This window comes from Heloderma suspectum, chromosome 16 (genome assembly GCF_057233095.1).
Source record: "Heloderma suspectum isolate Gila_16-S chromosome 16, 16-S_ref, whole genome shotgun sequence".
Classification (NCBI taxonomy): Eukaryota; Metazoa; Chordata; class Lepidosauria; order Squamata; family Helodermatidae; genus Heloderma; species Heloderma suspectum.
The window spans coordinates 2071005-2085107 of NC_139473.1; the positions used below are offsets into that span (position 1 = coordinate 2071005).

The window sequence follows — 14103 nt, forward strand, 5'->3', positions numbered from 1 at the left end:
GGCACAAATGGCTCAGAGGGATCAGCAGCAGAAAGCAAAGCTGTTGTGCTCAGCTGGCTGTGCCAAGTTACCAAGTCCGAGCACAGATTTCCAGAGCCTCTGCTAAGAAAGATACAGGCAGCTGAGCCAACAGCACAACGTGGCAAGACATTTCTACTCAGAGAGGCTTCTACTCTGGACCCAGAACAAAAAAGTTTTGTCGTAGGCTCTGAATTAGTCCAATGCTTTGCCAAGCCCAGTCTGGCCTTTGGGGTGGGGGCAGCTTGCCAAGACTGGTGGCTTAGGTTTGCTTCCTTCTTTTGTTAACACTCGTTTCCCACAAAATCTTCTTGGGAGTTTATTGCCTGCTTCCTCCCCATAGGATTTTGTTTATCTATCTGCCTGTCTATCTCTATCCAGCAGAAGGAGAGAAGGGAAGCAGGACCACTATCAGTTCTGCTGATTATTTATTTGTTACATTTATATCCTGCCTTTTCTTGCAAGGAGCCCAAGGAGGTGTACATCATCGTCCCCCTCCCCATTTATCCTCACAGCAACCCTGTGAGGTAGGTTAGGCTGAGAGTCAGTGACCGGCCCAAAGCTTCACGGCCGAATGGGGACTAGAAACTGGGTATACCCAATCCTAGTCCAACATTCTCACCATTATACCACACTGGCTCCATCAGGCTTTTCTGCTCCCTCAACTGTCATCCAGCAACAGCCACTCCATCAGGCTGCAGCAAAGGGAGAGATCGGAATCAAAGCCACTCCATCTGCTTGGTTGAGAGACCAGCTCCTTTTGGCTGCTGTCTGCCTTTCCAGTTCTGGTACTAAGAGCTTTGTAACTCCATGAACTTGTGCCCAAGTTTGCTTCCCCCCTCTCCCAATTTCTTTTCCCTTTGTATCATGTCTTTTAGATTGTAAGCCTGAGGGCAGGGACAGTCTTCTTTATTTATTTCACTAGTCACCCTATAACAAATTGTTCTCAGGGAAAAGTACAGTAAAACACAAATACAACCCACATACAGAGGATCAAATTTAAAATGCAGCACAGTAAAGCCAATCAACTTAAATCAAGCAAAAACTGAAATATAGCAGGCAACAAACACTATGGAGTTCTTTGAAAATTCAAAGAGATTTAAACCTTTTCAAAATAAAGCCAGACACCAAAAATGCACAGTGATTTTAAGCCTGTGAAAATAAGATCTTTGTGTGGCACTGAAAAGAGATGAGGATAGGCACCAGGTGGATCTAATTGGGGAGGGCTACTACTGAGAAGACCTGCTGTCAAATAGCTACCCATCCTATCGCAGTATGTGAGGGCACTTGGAGCAGGGACACTGAGGGCAACAGCAGGAATACTTGGGAAGAGGTGATCTTTCAGATACTGTGGGCCCAAGTCATGGAGGGCTTTACAGGTTACAACCAGCCCTTTGCTTCCAGACTGGAAACAAAGCATTACAATTCCGGTACAATACAATTGTTAATATCTGGTTCCAGTTACTATTCTTGCTCCCATATTTTGTACTAACTGAAATTTCTGGACCATCTTCAAAGGCAGCCCCATCTGCAACACACTGCAGTAATCTAAGCAGGAGGCTACCAGGCCATTTATTTATTTAAAACATTTGTATCCCGCCCTATGTCATTAAGATCTCAGGGTGGCATACAGATAAATTACAGAAGCCAAGCTCTCTCTATCCAGGTCGGGGTGTGGTTGGCGTAACATGGCTCAGTGGTAGCGCACGTGCTTTACATGCCGAAGGTCCCAAGCTCTGTCCCCAGCAACTCTAGGTAGGGTTGGAAACATTCCTGCCTGAAACTGTGGAGAGCCGCTGCTGCCAGTCAGTGTTGACAATACTGGTTTAGATGGACCAACGGTCTGACTCGGTATAAGGCAGCTTCCTATGTTCCTAAGTTGGTAAAGGCACTCTGTGCCACTAAGGACACTTGTGCCTCTAGTGACAAAGATGGATCCACAAGCACCCTACTAACAACAACCCTTTGGGGGGAAAAGGACTGAATATCACTTTCTCAGGCAGATGAACCACCCATCAACAGTACCTCCATCTTATCTGGATTGAGCTTCAGTTCGCTGGTCCTAGAATCATAGAATAGCAGGGTTGGAAGGGGCCTACAAGGCCATCGAGTCCAACCGCCTGCTCAATGAAGGAATCCAAGTCAGAGCATCCCTGACAGATGGCTGTCCAGCCTCATCTTGAATGCCTCCAGTGTGGGAGAGCCCACCACCTCCCTAGGCAATTGGTTCCATTGTCGTATTGCTCTAACAGTCAGGAAGTTTGTCCTGCCCCAGTCTATTACCGTAGCCAGGCACTAATTAAGCACTTCCGCTGCCTCACCTGGGTCTGATGAAATAAAGAGAGCTGTGTGTCATATGTCATCAGCAAATTGATGGCACTGCACTCTGCATCTTTGGATGGCCTTACTCAGTGGTCTCACGTAAATGTGAAATAGCATGGGGGATAAGATGGAACCCTGGAGGGCCCCAGAGCATAAATGTTGTGAGGCTGAACAGAAATTCCTCCAGCACTATCTTCTGGAAATGGTCATCCAAGTAGGAGTGGAACCATTGCAGAGCTGCGCTGCCCACTCCCAACTCAGACAATATCTCCAGAAGGACATCGTGGTTGACGGTACTGAAAGCCACTGAGAGATCCAGGATAATCAGCATGGTCACACTCCCGCAGTCTCTCTCCTGGCATAGGTCACCCCACAGGGCAACCAAGGCAGCTTCAGTGTGCCCAAACCAGGTCTAAACCTTGGGCAGAACAGATCCAGAAAACCAGTTTCCTTCAAGGATGCCTGGCCCTGATCAGCCACTACTCGCTTGAGCACCTTGCCCAGGAAAGAGATATTAGCCACCGGACTATGGTTACTGGGATCTTCCGCATTCAACGATGGCTTTTTCAGAAGCACTCTTCCCCTTCTCTTAAAGAGAATGGGCCCGCTGCGTCTCTTAAAGAGGAATTCATGACCTCTTGGGCCAATCTAGACGTACTAAGCCAAGAAGGGCAAGGGTCAAGTAAACAAAGATTTAGTTGAACTTGACCAAGCAGCTTGTCCACATTCTCAGGCCTTAAAAACTAAACATCATCCAACAGTGTCTGACCAGATGATGCCAGGGACATCTCCACAGACTGAACTGCAGGGACTGTGGAATCCAAGTCCTGATGGGGGTGAGCAATTTTGCCCTCAAAATGTCAAGCAAGCATGTCGCAGCATTGCTGCGATGGGTTCTATTGGATCTCCTGCCGGGCCAGAATGCAAAAGGCCTCGAACCACTCAGAAAAGCTCTGCTGGACATTGAGAGGCAATGGTGGAAGAGAAAAATGGCTTCATTCCCTCCTCCACCACCAAGTAGGCTCAATAATGATCACTTACTTGTGTTCAATCAGATTCAAGATGAGTTTTCTTCTGTGTGCATTCCAGCCATCTCCCAACTTGCTTCATTCATTGACCTCAGCTCAGATGTGTACCAAGGAGGCAGCTAGGTGGGAGAGGATGCTCAGGAGTCATGGCTCTGTGGCACAGCACATTAGGTACCAGGTTCAGTCCCTGCCTGAAACCCTGGACAGCCACTACCAGACAATGTTGACAATATTGGGCTGTTCAAGAGTGGACAAAGGGGCAATATTTCAGGGGCTGCCCTACGCTAAGTAAGACCAATAGTCCATCTAGTCTAATACAGGCTACCCTGGCCGGCAACAGACCCCTGGGGCTACAGGCCAAGATCTGTCACCTGAGATCCTTTAACTACAGATACTGGGGATTGAAGCAGAGAGCTTTTATAGGCAGATCACGTGCTCCAACACTGAGCCACGGGCTTTCCTTCCAGATTGTTCACTGGCGTAGGTTTGCATCTGCTCCGCTCATTTCTAGGGAGCTCCTGAGGAAGATGGGCTTCTTAGAAACTGCAGTACGACTTCCAAAGCAGCTTAAAACTACGCAGGGCTAGCTGCACACCAGGCACAGTGGAACCCAAGCCCCTCACGAGAAAGGCAGCCGAGCGCAGAGAAAGCTGGGTTCAAGTTACAGTAAGCCTGGATTCTTAATTACAACCAGAGGCCCAAGGTGCACGTCGGCGCCACCAGACCAACCCGAGAGCTTTTTCAAATGCCCAGCCTGAGACAGGGCCCTTTTGTGCAAACTTGAGTTTCTGTGAAAACCTGTAAAAGAGCGTCTGAAGTTACAAGTTTCAGTTTAAGCCATATCTAAACGATGCAGCTCTTAAAACTGTTCGATTTCTTTTTCTACACAGCTAATAATCATAGGAGGAAGAGAAAAGAATCCCTCTTTTTACTGCACCTCTTCACCTTAAACCACCACCATCACCACAGAGAGAGTTTGAAGCTACACAAACCTCAGTGTTTCACCTGCCTTGGACCACTTTAATCACTCAGACCTGAAATCGCTTCAAAATTTCAGCCCCGAGAAAACTACAGAAATACTGACTTTGGGCCAATCACAAACTCTCAGCCCAACCTACCTCACAGGGTTATTGTTGTGAGGATAAAATGGAGAGGAAGAGGATAATGTAAGCCGCCTTGGGTTCCTTGCAAGAGGAAAAAGGCGGGATATAAATAAATAAATAAATGCGCGCTAACAAAGGCAACATTTACACATACCTCTTCTCCTTTCCCACAACAACTTCAGAATTAGTGACCTTGCTTCGGTGGCATTCACACCTAAGACTCCTTTTATCTTTGCCTAACTCAGGGATGGGGCACTTGTGGCCCTTCAGACATCTTTGGACTGCATCTCCCATGAGCCTTAGTCTACATAGCCAATGATACGGGATGGTGGAAGTCGCAGTCCAACCACATTTGGAGGACCTTCCCAGTCCCTGCCCCAACTGCTCTCTGGTTTGACCACAAAGGTATTCTACACTGCATGGCCAAGGCTGTCCCACACGTGCTGCCAGTCAAGGAACGGCTCACACATCCTCGCCCAGCACCTCATTTAACCCCCACCTCCACACAGCGTGAGAACTCGTGTCGCCGAAAACCTCCTTATGACGAGATAAAGAAAGTTCTCTCGGCGGTGATTGCTTTGTGATGTTTCATTCGTACACTTGATAGTAGTGACAAAAACCACCAGCTCTTCCTGGCTGTCATACCTACTAGCTACAGCTATACACCCCTAAGTAACCTCCAGCCTTGATAACATTTGAAGGGTTATGGTCACACAGAGACAGATCGCATTTGTTTTCTGTTGCTCCAGAGGGCAGCATCTGAACCAGTGGGTTCAAACTACAGGAAAAAGGATTTAGACTGAACATGAAGAACTTCCTGATGGTGCAAGCTGATCAGCAGAGGCTAGATGGCCACCTAGGGGGTGCTGCAGTAGTGGCTTCCTACACTAGAAGGGGGTTGGACTAGATGACCTCTGTGGTGCTTCCCTGCCCTGAAGAGTAGAAATGATGCTGCAGCTGAAGTGGACACTTAAGCCAACTCTTCCTGTTTTGGGAGGAGGGAAGAAGTTACCTTCCCCAGGCACACCCTTTACACGGTTCCTTTTTGATGTTAATTGTACATAAGTCTTGCTGGCTCTTCACAGTAATAATTCAGAATTAAGGCTAAATCACTGGGGGTGGTGGTGGTACAAAACTCAATACCAATAGAAATGAGCTAGAGGAGCTGCAATCAACGACTCAATTGGTTATTTCAAGTCAAAGGCATATCCTGTCATCTGTACCTCCTATGTACAATTGGCCCTTCTGAGCGGCCTCCTCCTCTTTGAGGTTTCTCCCCATATTATTATGAACCAACCAACCAACCACAACTCTCCCTTCCTAGGCCTTCCTGCTTCCCTTGCCCTTCTTCTCTAGCCCTTGTTTTTTCTTTTTTCCCCCCTCACCCCTTCTTTTTCTAGTCCCTTCAGTCTGGCCCGCCCTTTTCTTGGAATCTCAGTCAATGGCAGCAAAAGTATCTGACCAGTTCCGCCAGAGCCTTCTAGAGCTGCCACAGCAAGCTGCGACTCAGCCAATCGCTGCCCAAAGGCTTCGCTGCCAAAACAAAATCCCGTAGCACATCACCATATAGATGACTAGCATGAACAAAGAACAGACGTCGAAGACGTGAAGCTGCCTCATAGCAACTCAGGCCTCTGGTCCACTGAGCCCAGTGCTGTCTACTCCTCTGACTGGCAGCAGTGGCTCTGGAGGCCTTGAGCACAGAACCTTTCCAACACCTGCTCTCGAGATCCATTAACTGAAGATTCCCAGGAACTGAACCTGGGGCATCCTGCAGGCAAAAGATCTGTTTCTACCACCGAGCATACAGTCCCTCCCTAACGATCTGCAAGTCATAAGCAGTCATTAGCTAATGACTGCTAGCATTAAAGAAGTGCATGCCTCTAGGTACTAGAAAATCTTTTGGGAATACTTTTACATACACACACACTGAGCAATGCTCTCCATGTCACATTGCACATCTGAAACATTGACCAAGGAGCAGCGTGGCAATAAAGTCTTCAGGGAAGTTAAACCATTAGCGTAACCACAGAGTTCACAAGTTCAACCCAAATTTAGCCAGTTTTGCTTTATCTAATTTCCCACACAAAACCTCCCCCCACCCCAGATGAATGTTTTAGACTGATTTATTTAGCACTGGTAACATCTAAAACATCCCAATGTTTTATCAATTAATTAACCTTTATGCCATAGTGGCAATCACTAAGGGCTCAATCTTGTGCATGTTTATCATAGAATCATAGAATCATAGAATAGTAGGGTTGGAAGGGGCCTACAAGGCCATCGAGTCCAACCCCCTGCTCAATGCAGGAATCCAAATCAAAGCATCCCTGACAAATGGCTGTCCAGCCTCGTCTTGAAGGCCTCCAGTGTGGGAGAGCCCACCACCTCCCCAGGTAATTGGTTCCATTGCCGTATTGCTCTGACACTCAGGAAGTTTTTCCTGATGTTCAGTCGGAATCTGGCTTCCTGTAACTTGAGCCCATTATTCCGTGTCCTGCACTCTGGGATGATCAAGAAGAGATCCTGGCCTTCTTCTCTGTGACAACCTTTCAAGTACTTGAAGAGTGCTATCATATCTCCCCTCAGTCTTCTCTTCTCAAGGCTAAACATGCCCAGTTCTTTCAGTCTCTCTTCATAGGGCTTTGTTTCCAGTCCCCTGATCATCTTTGTTGCCCTCCTTTGAACCCTCTCCCAGCATGCTGGCTGGGGAGTGCTGGGAGTTGTAGGACTTCTCTGTCTAAACATGCACAGGATTGAACCCTAAGGCATGATCTTTGCCTGAGAGCAGCCTTCCCCAACTTGGTGCCCTCCAGATGTGTTGGACTGCAGCTCCCACAATTCCCACGGCAAGTAGCTATGCTGGCTGGGAATTATGGGTGCTGCAGCCGAACACATCTGGAGGGCCCCAGGTGGAGGAAGGCTGCCTTAGAAGAAGGTGGCAGCTGTTTCATAGCTCAGTGGTAGAGCAGGTGCTTCACACGCAAAAGTCTCTAAGCTCAATCCTTGGCACCTCCAGGCAAGGCTGGGAAAGACCCCTGCTTGGAACTCTGATAAGCTGTGAACAGGCAGTGTAGGCAATACTGAGTTAGATAAGCCAAGTGTCTGACTTGGTATAAGGCGGCTTCCTATGTCCCTGGGCCCAGAAGACAAGTCAAAAACAACTCAGATTTTGAAGTGTTTACAAACCTATCAGCACTGTTTCCTAGGCATATGCAGACAAGAGGAAGGCCTAACAATTTGGATACCGAACTGAAGGGGGACAGTGTAGTGGGGCGAAGAGTAAGAAACAGAGGCCATAAGCTCACAGGAACAGCAATAAAGGGCTACCCTCAGGAGGCAAATAGTATTCCCAGTCTGTGCGAGGCCAGGGAAGAAGCTGAAGCTTCTAAGCGATGCAACTCCATAGAAAAGTAAAGCATGCTGGATGCCAGGGCACATTGCCAGCTCCTCATTTTAAGTGCCCACAACAGCTCTTTAAATGACAGAACTATCTCAAGAGGGGCTGAGCCAAAAATCAGACAGAGGAGGCTGAGCTAGTTTCTCAAAGCAGTAATATGAGAAGCTAGCAAGTAACCTCCAGAATGGAGAATCACAGGAACCAGTTGGATTGAGGACACATTTCAGGTAACAGGGTGTATGTCAGGATTTGGTTGTGAACCTTTACTTTTTCTTATGGAGGGCTATGTTATCTTTTGCAGGAAATTACACCGATTTTATAGGCCTCACGTTACTGTAGCGACCCTAACTTGAGAGCCAAACAGGAAGGTATAAATGAGATGTGACCTGGACAACAGCACAGTTCACTAAGTTTGGAAAAGGCTTTTACAATCTGGAGAAAAGCCAGTTCACCTGCTCCACATTCTGCAACCACAACTAATTTATTTATTTTCTAGTTATCTGTTCTGCACAACACACACCTTTCGCTCTCTGACATTCTTTTAATTCCTCAGTGAAATCACAGTCATCATGAAGGGGACATGGACTTTGGTGGACTGAACACACCCACAAGATTATAAGTTCACTTTGGTAACACAGGGAAGGAGTGTGTCTGTGGGAACTGTTATAGCTAGATAGTTAGGGCTGGAAAAGGAACAAAACACGGCTGCCAGATAAGAAAGTCCTGTTTTTAAAACAGTGCATATTCCTTCACAAAAACCACTTGAAGCTTAACTGCGAGACAAAGCAAATCAAGTCTATATTGCAATGTTTAGAGAATCACTCTGCTTTGTAAGCCTGCTGGCCCAGGTATGCACAACAAGCTTAAACCGAGATGGTGTTCAGAGTACACAAGAGTGTTCTAGCTAGTCTTTGCCAAGTGTGCAACTTATGCGAAGGAGAAAGTAGACTGGAGAGAGGTATGGGAGACTCACACTCAAATTCCCGAGAGAGAGAGAGAGAGAGAGAGAGAGAACAAAATGTGTTCTCTCTCAGCCTAACCTACCCCACAGGGTTGTTGCGAAGATAAAATAAATTGCAACACTTTCTGTATGCGCCAAGCAATAGTGTAAAAGCAATCCACTGCAGTCTTCTGGTATTTTTGAAAGGAACTCATGAATATCTAACACATTGAGGATCCCGCCGGAGCAAAAGGCAAAGCTCTTGACAGGGCTCATTCCTAATTGTAATCTTTCTGGTACAAGTTAATTCATAGTAGATAAACCAGACACCACATCCCAGCTGTATGAGATCACAAGGGAAGAGACCACGTCAACTCCAGCTAGAACAAGCAAAGACTGACGCAGCCCCTCTCTGTCCGATAAGCAACTATCATGTACATAGAGCTTAGAACCATCACTGTATTCCACACAGATTGTAGAGAGACAAGATAAGTTCTGAGACAAAATGGAAAACTCATGCTCTCATTTTCAAGACAGTCCCTGTGAACAGCCCCCAGCAAATGTGCACAGGTTTGCTCACCCTGGTGAGGGTCTCTCTCTTTCTCACAAGTTTAATAAGTCCCAGACCTCCCTCTGAGTTTTGAAATGGGGAAGGGGACCATCTCTGATCTCATGGTGTGGAGGTCCTCCCTCCAAAGCTCAACATATCAGAGAGAAGATTCCACTCCTCCCCAATTCGGGGTGGGGCAGGGTCATGGTGACCAGAGATTTTGGCTGGCTACTGACATCATGCCTTTCTGGCTTGCATTCCTGCATCACACGCACACAAACAAACATGGGTTAGGTTCTGAAGTCTGGCTGCTCACCGCAGGGATGGGCAGAAGGTAGAACTCAATCTACTATTAGATCTCTGGGTGATTCGCTGTAGATCAGCAAGGATTTCTGGCTCCCAATTGTTTAACAACAGCAATAACAAAATGACTCCGCTGCCCTAAATCATACCGCTGAAGAAAGTGTGTGTGCATGTGTGTCTGAGAGAGACAGAGAGAGAGGTATAAACCAGGAGTGGATTTTTGTGTGGAAGAACTGCAAGCTCAGTTCAGTTCTGGTATTCAAAACACATTTCTGGGCTCATAACTTTCTGACTCCAAGTGCATGCCTTTTGCATCAGGCCCCAGTTGGTGGATCTCAGAATTCTTGTAAAAAAGCAAAAAATGCAAGTAGATCCCACAAGTCTGAAGTCTGGCCACCCTTGGCTTTCTGCACTCAGCTCTCACAAGAGGATGCCAAAATGAACCACAGGCATTAAATGTTGTGGTTTAATTATTCCTAGTGCTTTAAATGCAAACACTCCGCTTGAACTTGAAGTCAGAAAATTCAAGAAAAATCCATTTGCATCTGTGGGTAGCAGGAGGAGTAAGAAACAGACACAAGAATGCAGGAAATTCAACACCACAGAAAGCAGGACCAAAGTTAAATAAATACCAAAGAGAACTCCTCTCTGCGTTACAAGGGTATACAATCAAGAAAAACTTAAACAAAAGCAAATGCTGATGAAAAAAATGTCTTCAGTTAAAGAGCTGCCACACATGCCTTCAGCAAGAGGAACTCACAGCCATCTTTAAACATTCGCATTCAGTGAGGTGACTCTGATGGAGAGAGACATGGATGCAAAACCCCAAGCACCTCGTTTCCTGGGAGCCAAAATGCATTTGCAAAAGTGTGGTACAGGCAAGTCCCAATTCTACCAACAGGAAGGCTGCCTGTGTTTTACTGACAGAAAACACACACAACACTTTCCAAGAAGGCCCCAAAGGCATTTACGCTGCAGCCACTAAAATGTAGAGTATCTTATCAGCAGGATAAACAGCTTCAGACTAGAAGGGGAAGTTTCCTTAAGCTGTCATCTCCACCCAGTCAGCCCCAGTTACAGGGTAGGGTATGCTTTCATACCAGGACAAAAAACTGAAGACCCACCAAATCAGGCAAAACCACATGCTTCCCAGAAACCTTCACTATGGATAAGGTCACTGCTTTCCCCCCTTGTTTACCAACTCAAAACTTTTTGCCACATTAAACAGTGAACCTTGTGCATAGCTCTCTCCCTCCATGACTAAGGCCAAGATTTCAGATACAGTTGCACCAGTCCCACATTATGGACTCAACCAACTAATTCAGATACAGCAATAAAGCTTTAAAGAAAAAATCAAACAAGGTTTAAGAATTTTTCTTTTCAAACCTCTTCAAGGTTCTGCTAACAATCTGAATTTTAGATGCAGCACAAGGAAGATTTTGGCCAATTAGACCAGCTTCCTTTTATAGCCACCCACTTCCCTTTCCTAATGCAAAAAAAAAAAAAAAAAAAAGGAAGGAAAAAAAAGATTAGGTTCTCTGTGGCGGATTCCCTGAGGCCTACACAACCCAGCAAGCCTACCCAGGAGTTAACACCTCACCCCCCAGTCCACAAACGCACCTTCCCTTCCCATACTTGGCAAGCAGCAGGGCACGGGGTGGGGGTGGGGAGAGGAGACCTGATCACAAGGCCAAGCAGCAACGAGGGGCAGGGGACACCACCGAGGGACTCCCCAGAGCTGGAAACAATGGGCTCAGGAACCTGCAGCGAGCTTGGCAACAATTCGGCAGGGGAGGAGGAGGAGCTGAAACACCTCCAGGCAATAAACAAAAGATGGGGAGGAAAGGGAGAGAAAAGAGGCAATCCTTGCCTGTTTCCTCGGAAGGAAGGAAAGTCTGCCCAGAACTGCTGCTGGCTAAAGAAAGACACAGAGCCTTCCGCAGCTCTCTCCAGCCTAGCCTTGGTAGCCTTTTCCCTGGGAGTCGCCTGCGAGGCAGCGATCACCCTTCGCCCAAGGCGGGCGGGCTGCAGCAACGGGGCGATAGCGGGGAAGGGGGTTCGGCACCGACGGCAGCAGCATGCAAAGAGACCAGATGGGCAAAATGGCGCTGGGAATAAAATGTAACAATTTCAGGCAGGTCGCCATGTTGTCAGGAGCGGAGTACGCGGGGGCCCGGGCGGCGAACGGGAGCGCGCGGGCGGAGCGCGTCGCCTTGGCCGGCGGCAAGGGAAAAGCATCATGAATCATGCCGCTGCCGCTAAACGGCCCGGGGACGGCGAGCCTCCCCGCCCGCGCAAACCCAGGAGCGGCCCGAGCTCGCGAATAACGGGCCCTTTCGCGGGGAAGCGGAGCGCGGAAGTGAGAGCGACAGCAATCCGGAGCAGCTCCGATTCGGCGCGAGAGGGGTACGCTGGCCAGGAGGGCGAGGAGAGGGAATCCGAGTCGGGCAGGGGGTGGAGGCGCAGCAGGAGGGAAGCCAGGGAGGGAGATCCGGAGTGACTCCGGCTGGGCAAAGGAGACGTGCGAGAGGAAAGAATGCGGAGCGACTCCGAATCGGGAGAACGGAAGACAGTAAAAGGGCCGGGAGACACTCCGAGACGTTGGGGCAAAAGGAGAGGCCGGGCGCGAGCGCGGGGTCCGGGGCGCCTCCGAATTAAGCACAAGACTGCTAACGCGGGCGGCCGAGCGCGGGCTCACCAGCACTGGAGGTGGAAGGCGGCGGGGCAGTGGTCGCAGCACAGCAGGTCTCCGCCTTCCTTGCAGCTGTCGCAGCTGTCGTGGTTGGTGGCGCGGCCGCTCCGCCGCTGCTGCTGGGCCGCGGCGGCCGAGGCCGGGTGGTGGTGCGGGTGCGGGTGGTGCGGCGGCGGGTGGTGGTGGTGGTGCGGCGGGTGGTGCGGGTGGTGGTGGTGCGCGGGGCCGCCGTGGTGGTGCGGGTCGCCGCCTCGCTCGGGCCGCCGGCTCCGCTTCTCGCCGCCGCCGCCGCCGTCGTCGCTGCGGGGAGGCGCCAGCAGCGCCTGGATTTGCTGCCGTGGCGGGGAGAGAGGCGAGAGCAGGCGGTGAGGCGGCGGAGCGGCGCCGGCGCCCGCCCGCCCGGCCGCCCCCCGCGCCGGCCGCCGCCGCCCGCCCGCCCGCCCGCCCCGCCCGCGCGCGCGCCTCACCTCCATCAGCCCCCCGGACGTGTCCAGGTCGTAGACCACCGTCTTGGCCTCCATCCTCTCCCACATCCAGCGGGGGCCGAGCGGGGCCGGCCCCGGCAGGCAGGGCGCGGGCGGCGGCGGCCCCGCGCGCCGGGGGCCCCGCGGCGGCTCCGGCCCCGCGCTGCCCGCCGGTGGCGCCGCGCTGAGGGGGCCGCGCCTGCTGCGGCTCGGGGCGCTCGCGCTCCGGCTCGGCCTACCCGACGGGCCTGGCCGCCGCCGCCGCCCGCAGAGGCCCCCGGCAGGCTGAGGGGGCGGCCGCCATGACAGGGGGCGGGGCCCGCGCCGCCGCCTTCTTCGCCGCCGCCGCCGCCGCCGAGGGGAAGGACGGGCGCCGCCGCCGCCGCAGACACAGGGCCCCGCCGCCACCACAGCGCTCGTCGCGCAGGCGCACAGCGCCCTCCCCGCCGCCCCGGGAGCATGCGCGCGGCGGCCGGCGCTCGCCGCGCAGGCGCGGGAAGAAAGCGGCGCTTCGGGTACTCTGGCTTCTTGGGGGGAGGATGAGAGGGGGGCTTTCAAGCCTTCTTTTCTGCGCACGCGCCCCCCTTCATCCCTGTTGGCTTTTTTTCTCTACTTGCGCACGCGCAGTCAGCGCCACTTTTGGCCTTTTTCTGCGCACGCGCCGCCTGGCGTCGCATTTGTATTTGCTTTCTATCTGCGCGCGCGCAGTCCTCACTTTTTTGCTTTCCCCATTTCCGCGCACGCGCGGCCCCATTGCCTTCTTCGTTTCGCTTTCCACGCATGCGCGGCCCTCGGTCCCTTTTTTGGCCTGCTCGCTTTCTACGCATGCGCGCCCCACGCTCTTCCCTCCCTTTCTTCCCTTCTACGCGAGCCTCGCTCTTCCCCCCCCCTCGCTCTTTCTGCGCATGCGTCGTCCCCGCTCCCTTCTTTTTTCTTAACAATTTTATTGGGAGTTTACAAGACCGCGTTACGTAACAATTTTAATGAACTAATCACAATACTGTTTTGCTGCAAAATTAACATCCATTTCCCCCCCACACTCCCGCTCCTCGTACGTCAGCGCCGTTTCCCCTCGTCCCCCCGCCCATGTCCAGGCTCGCTTTGACGTAGGCGCGGTCTATGCTGGCGCTGCGCCTATGCGCATGCGCAGCGCATCGACTGCCGGACAATCCGGCGGCCGGACAGAAGAAAAACCCCTTCCGCGGAAGAGGTTGCCGTCGCTCCCTGCGCGTGCGCAGAAAGGGGCGGGTGTGCGGCTGCGCGTTGGAGGCGAGCTCGGGGGC

General features: G+C 51.1%; 1 protein-coding gene across 3 annotated transcripts in view; it reads right to left on the reverse strand.

The window, feature by feature from the left end:
* Positions 1–13424, reverse strand: part of PHF12 (PHD finger protein 12) — a 34862-nt gene extending 21438 nt beyond the window's left edge. For 2 of the 3 annotated variants that reach the window (XM_084822731.1, XM_084822733.1), the window contains exons 1-2: positions 12824–12974; positions 12363–12688 (exon numbers count right to left, since the gene is read on the reverse strand). In XM_084822731.1, the coding sequence (XP_084678857.1) occupies positions 12363–12688; positions 12824–12889 (392 nt within the window). In that variant the 5' untranslated portion in view covers positions 12890–12974. Of the gene's footprint in view, positions 1–12362; positions 12689–12823 lie in introns of all 3 variants that reach the window. The other variant, XM_084822732.1, reaches the window with a different exon arrangement.
* Positions 13425–14103: the final 679 nt, after the last annotated feature.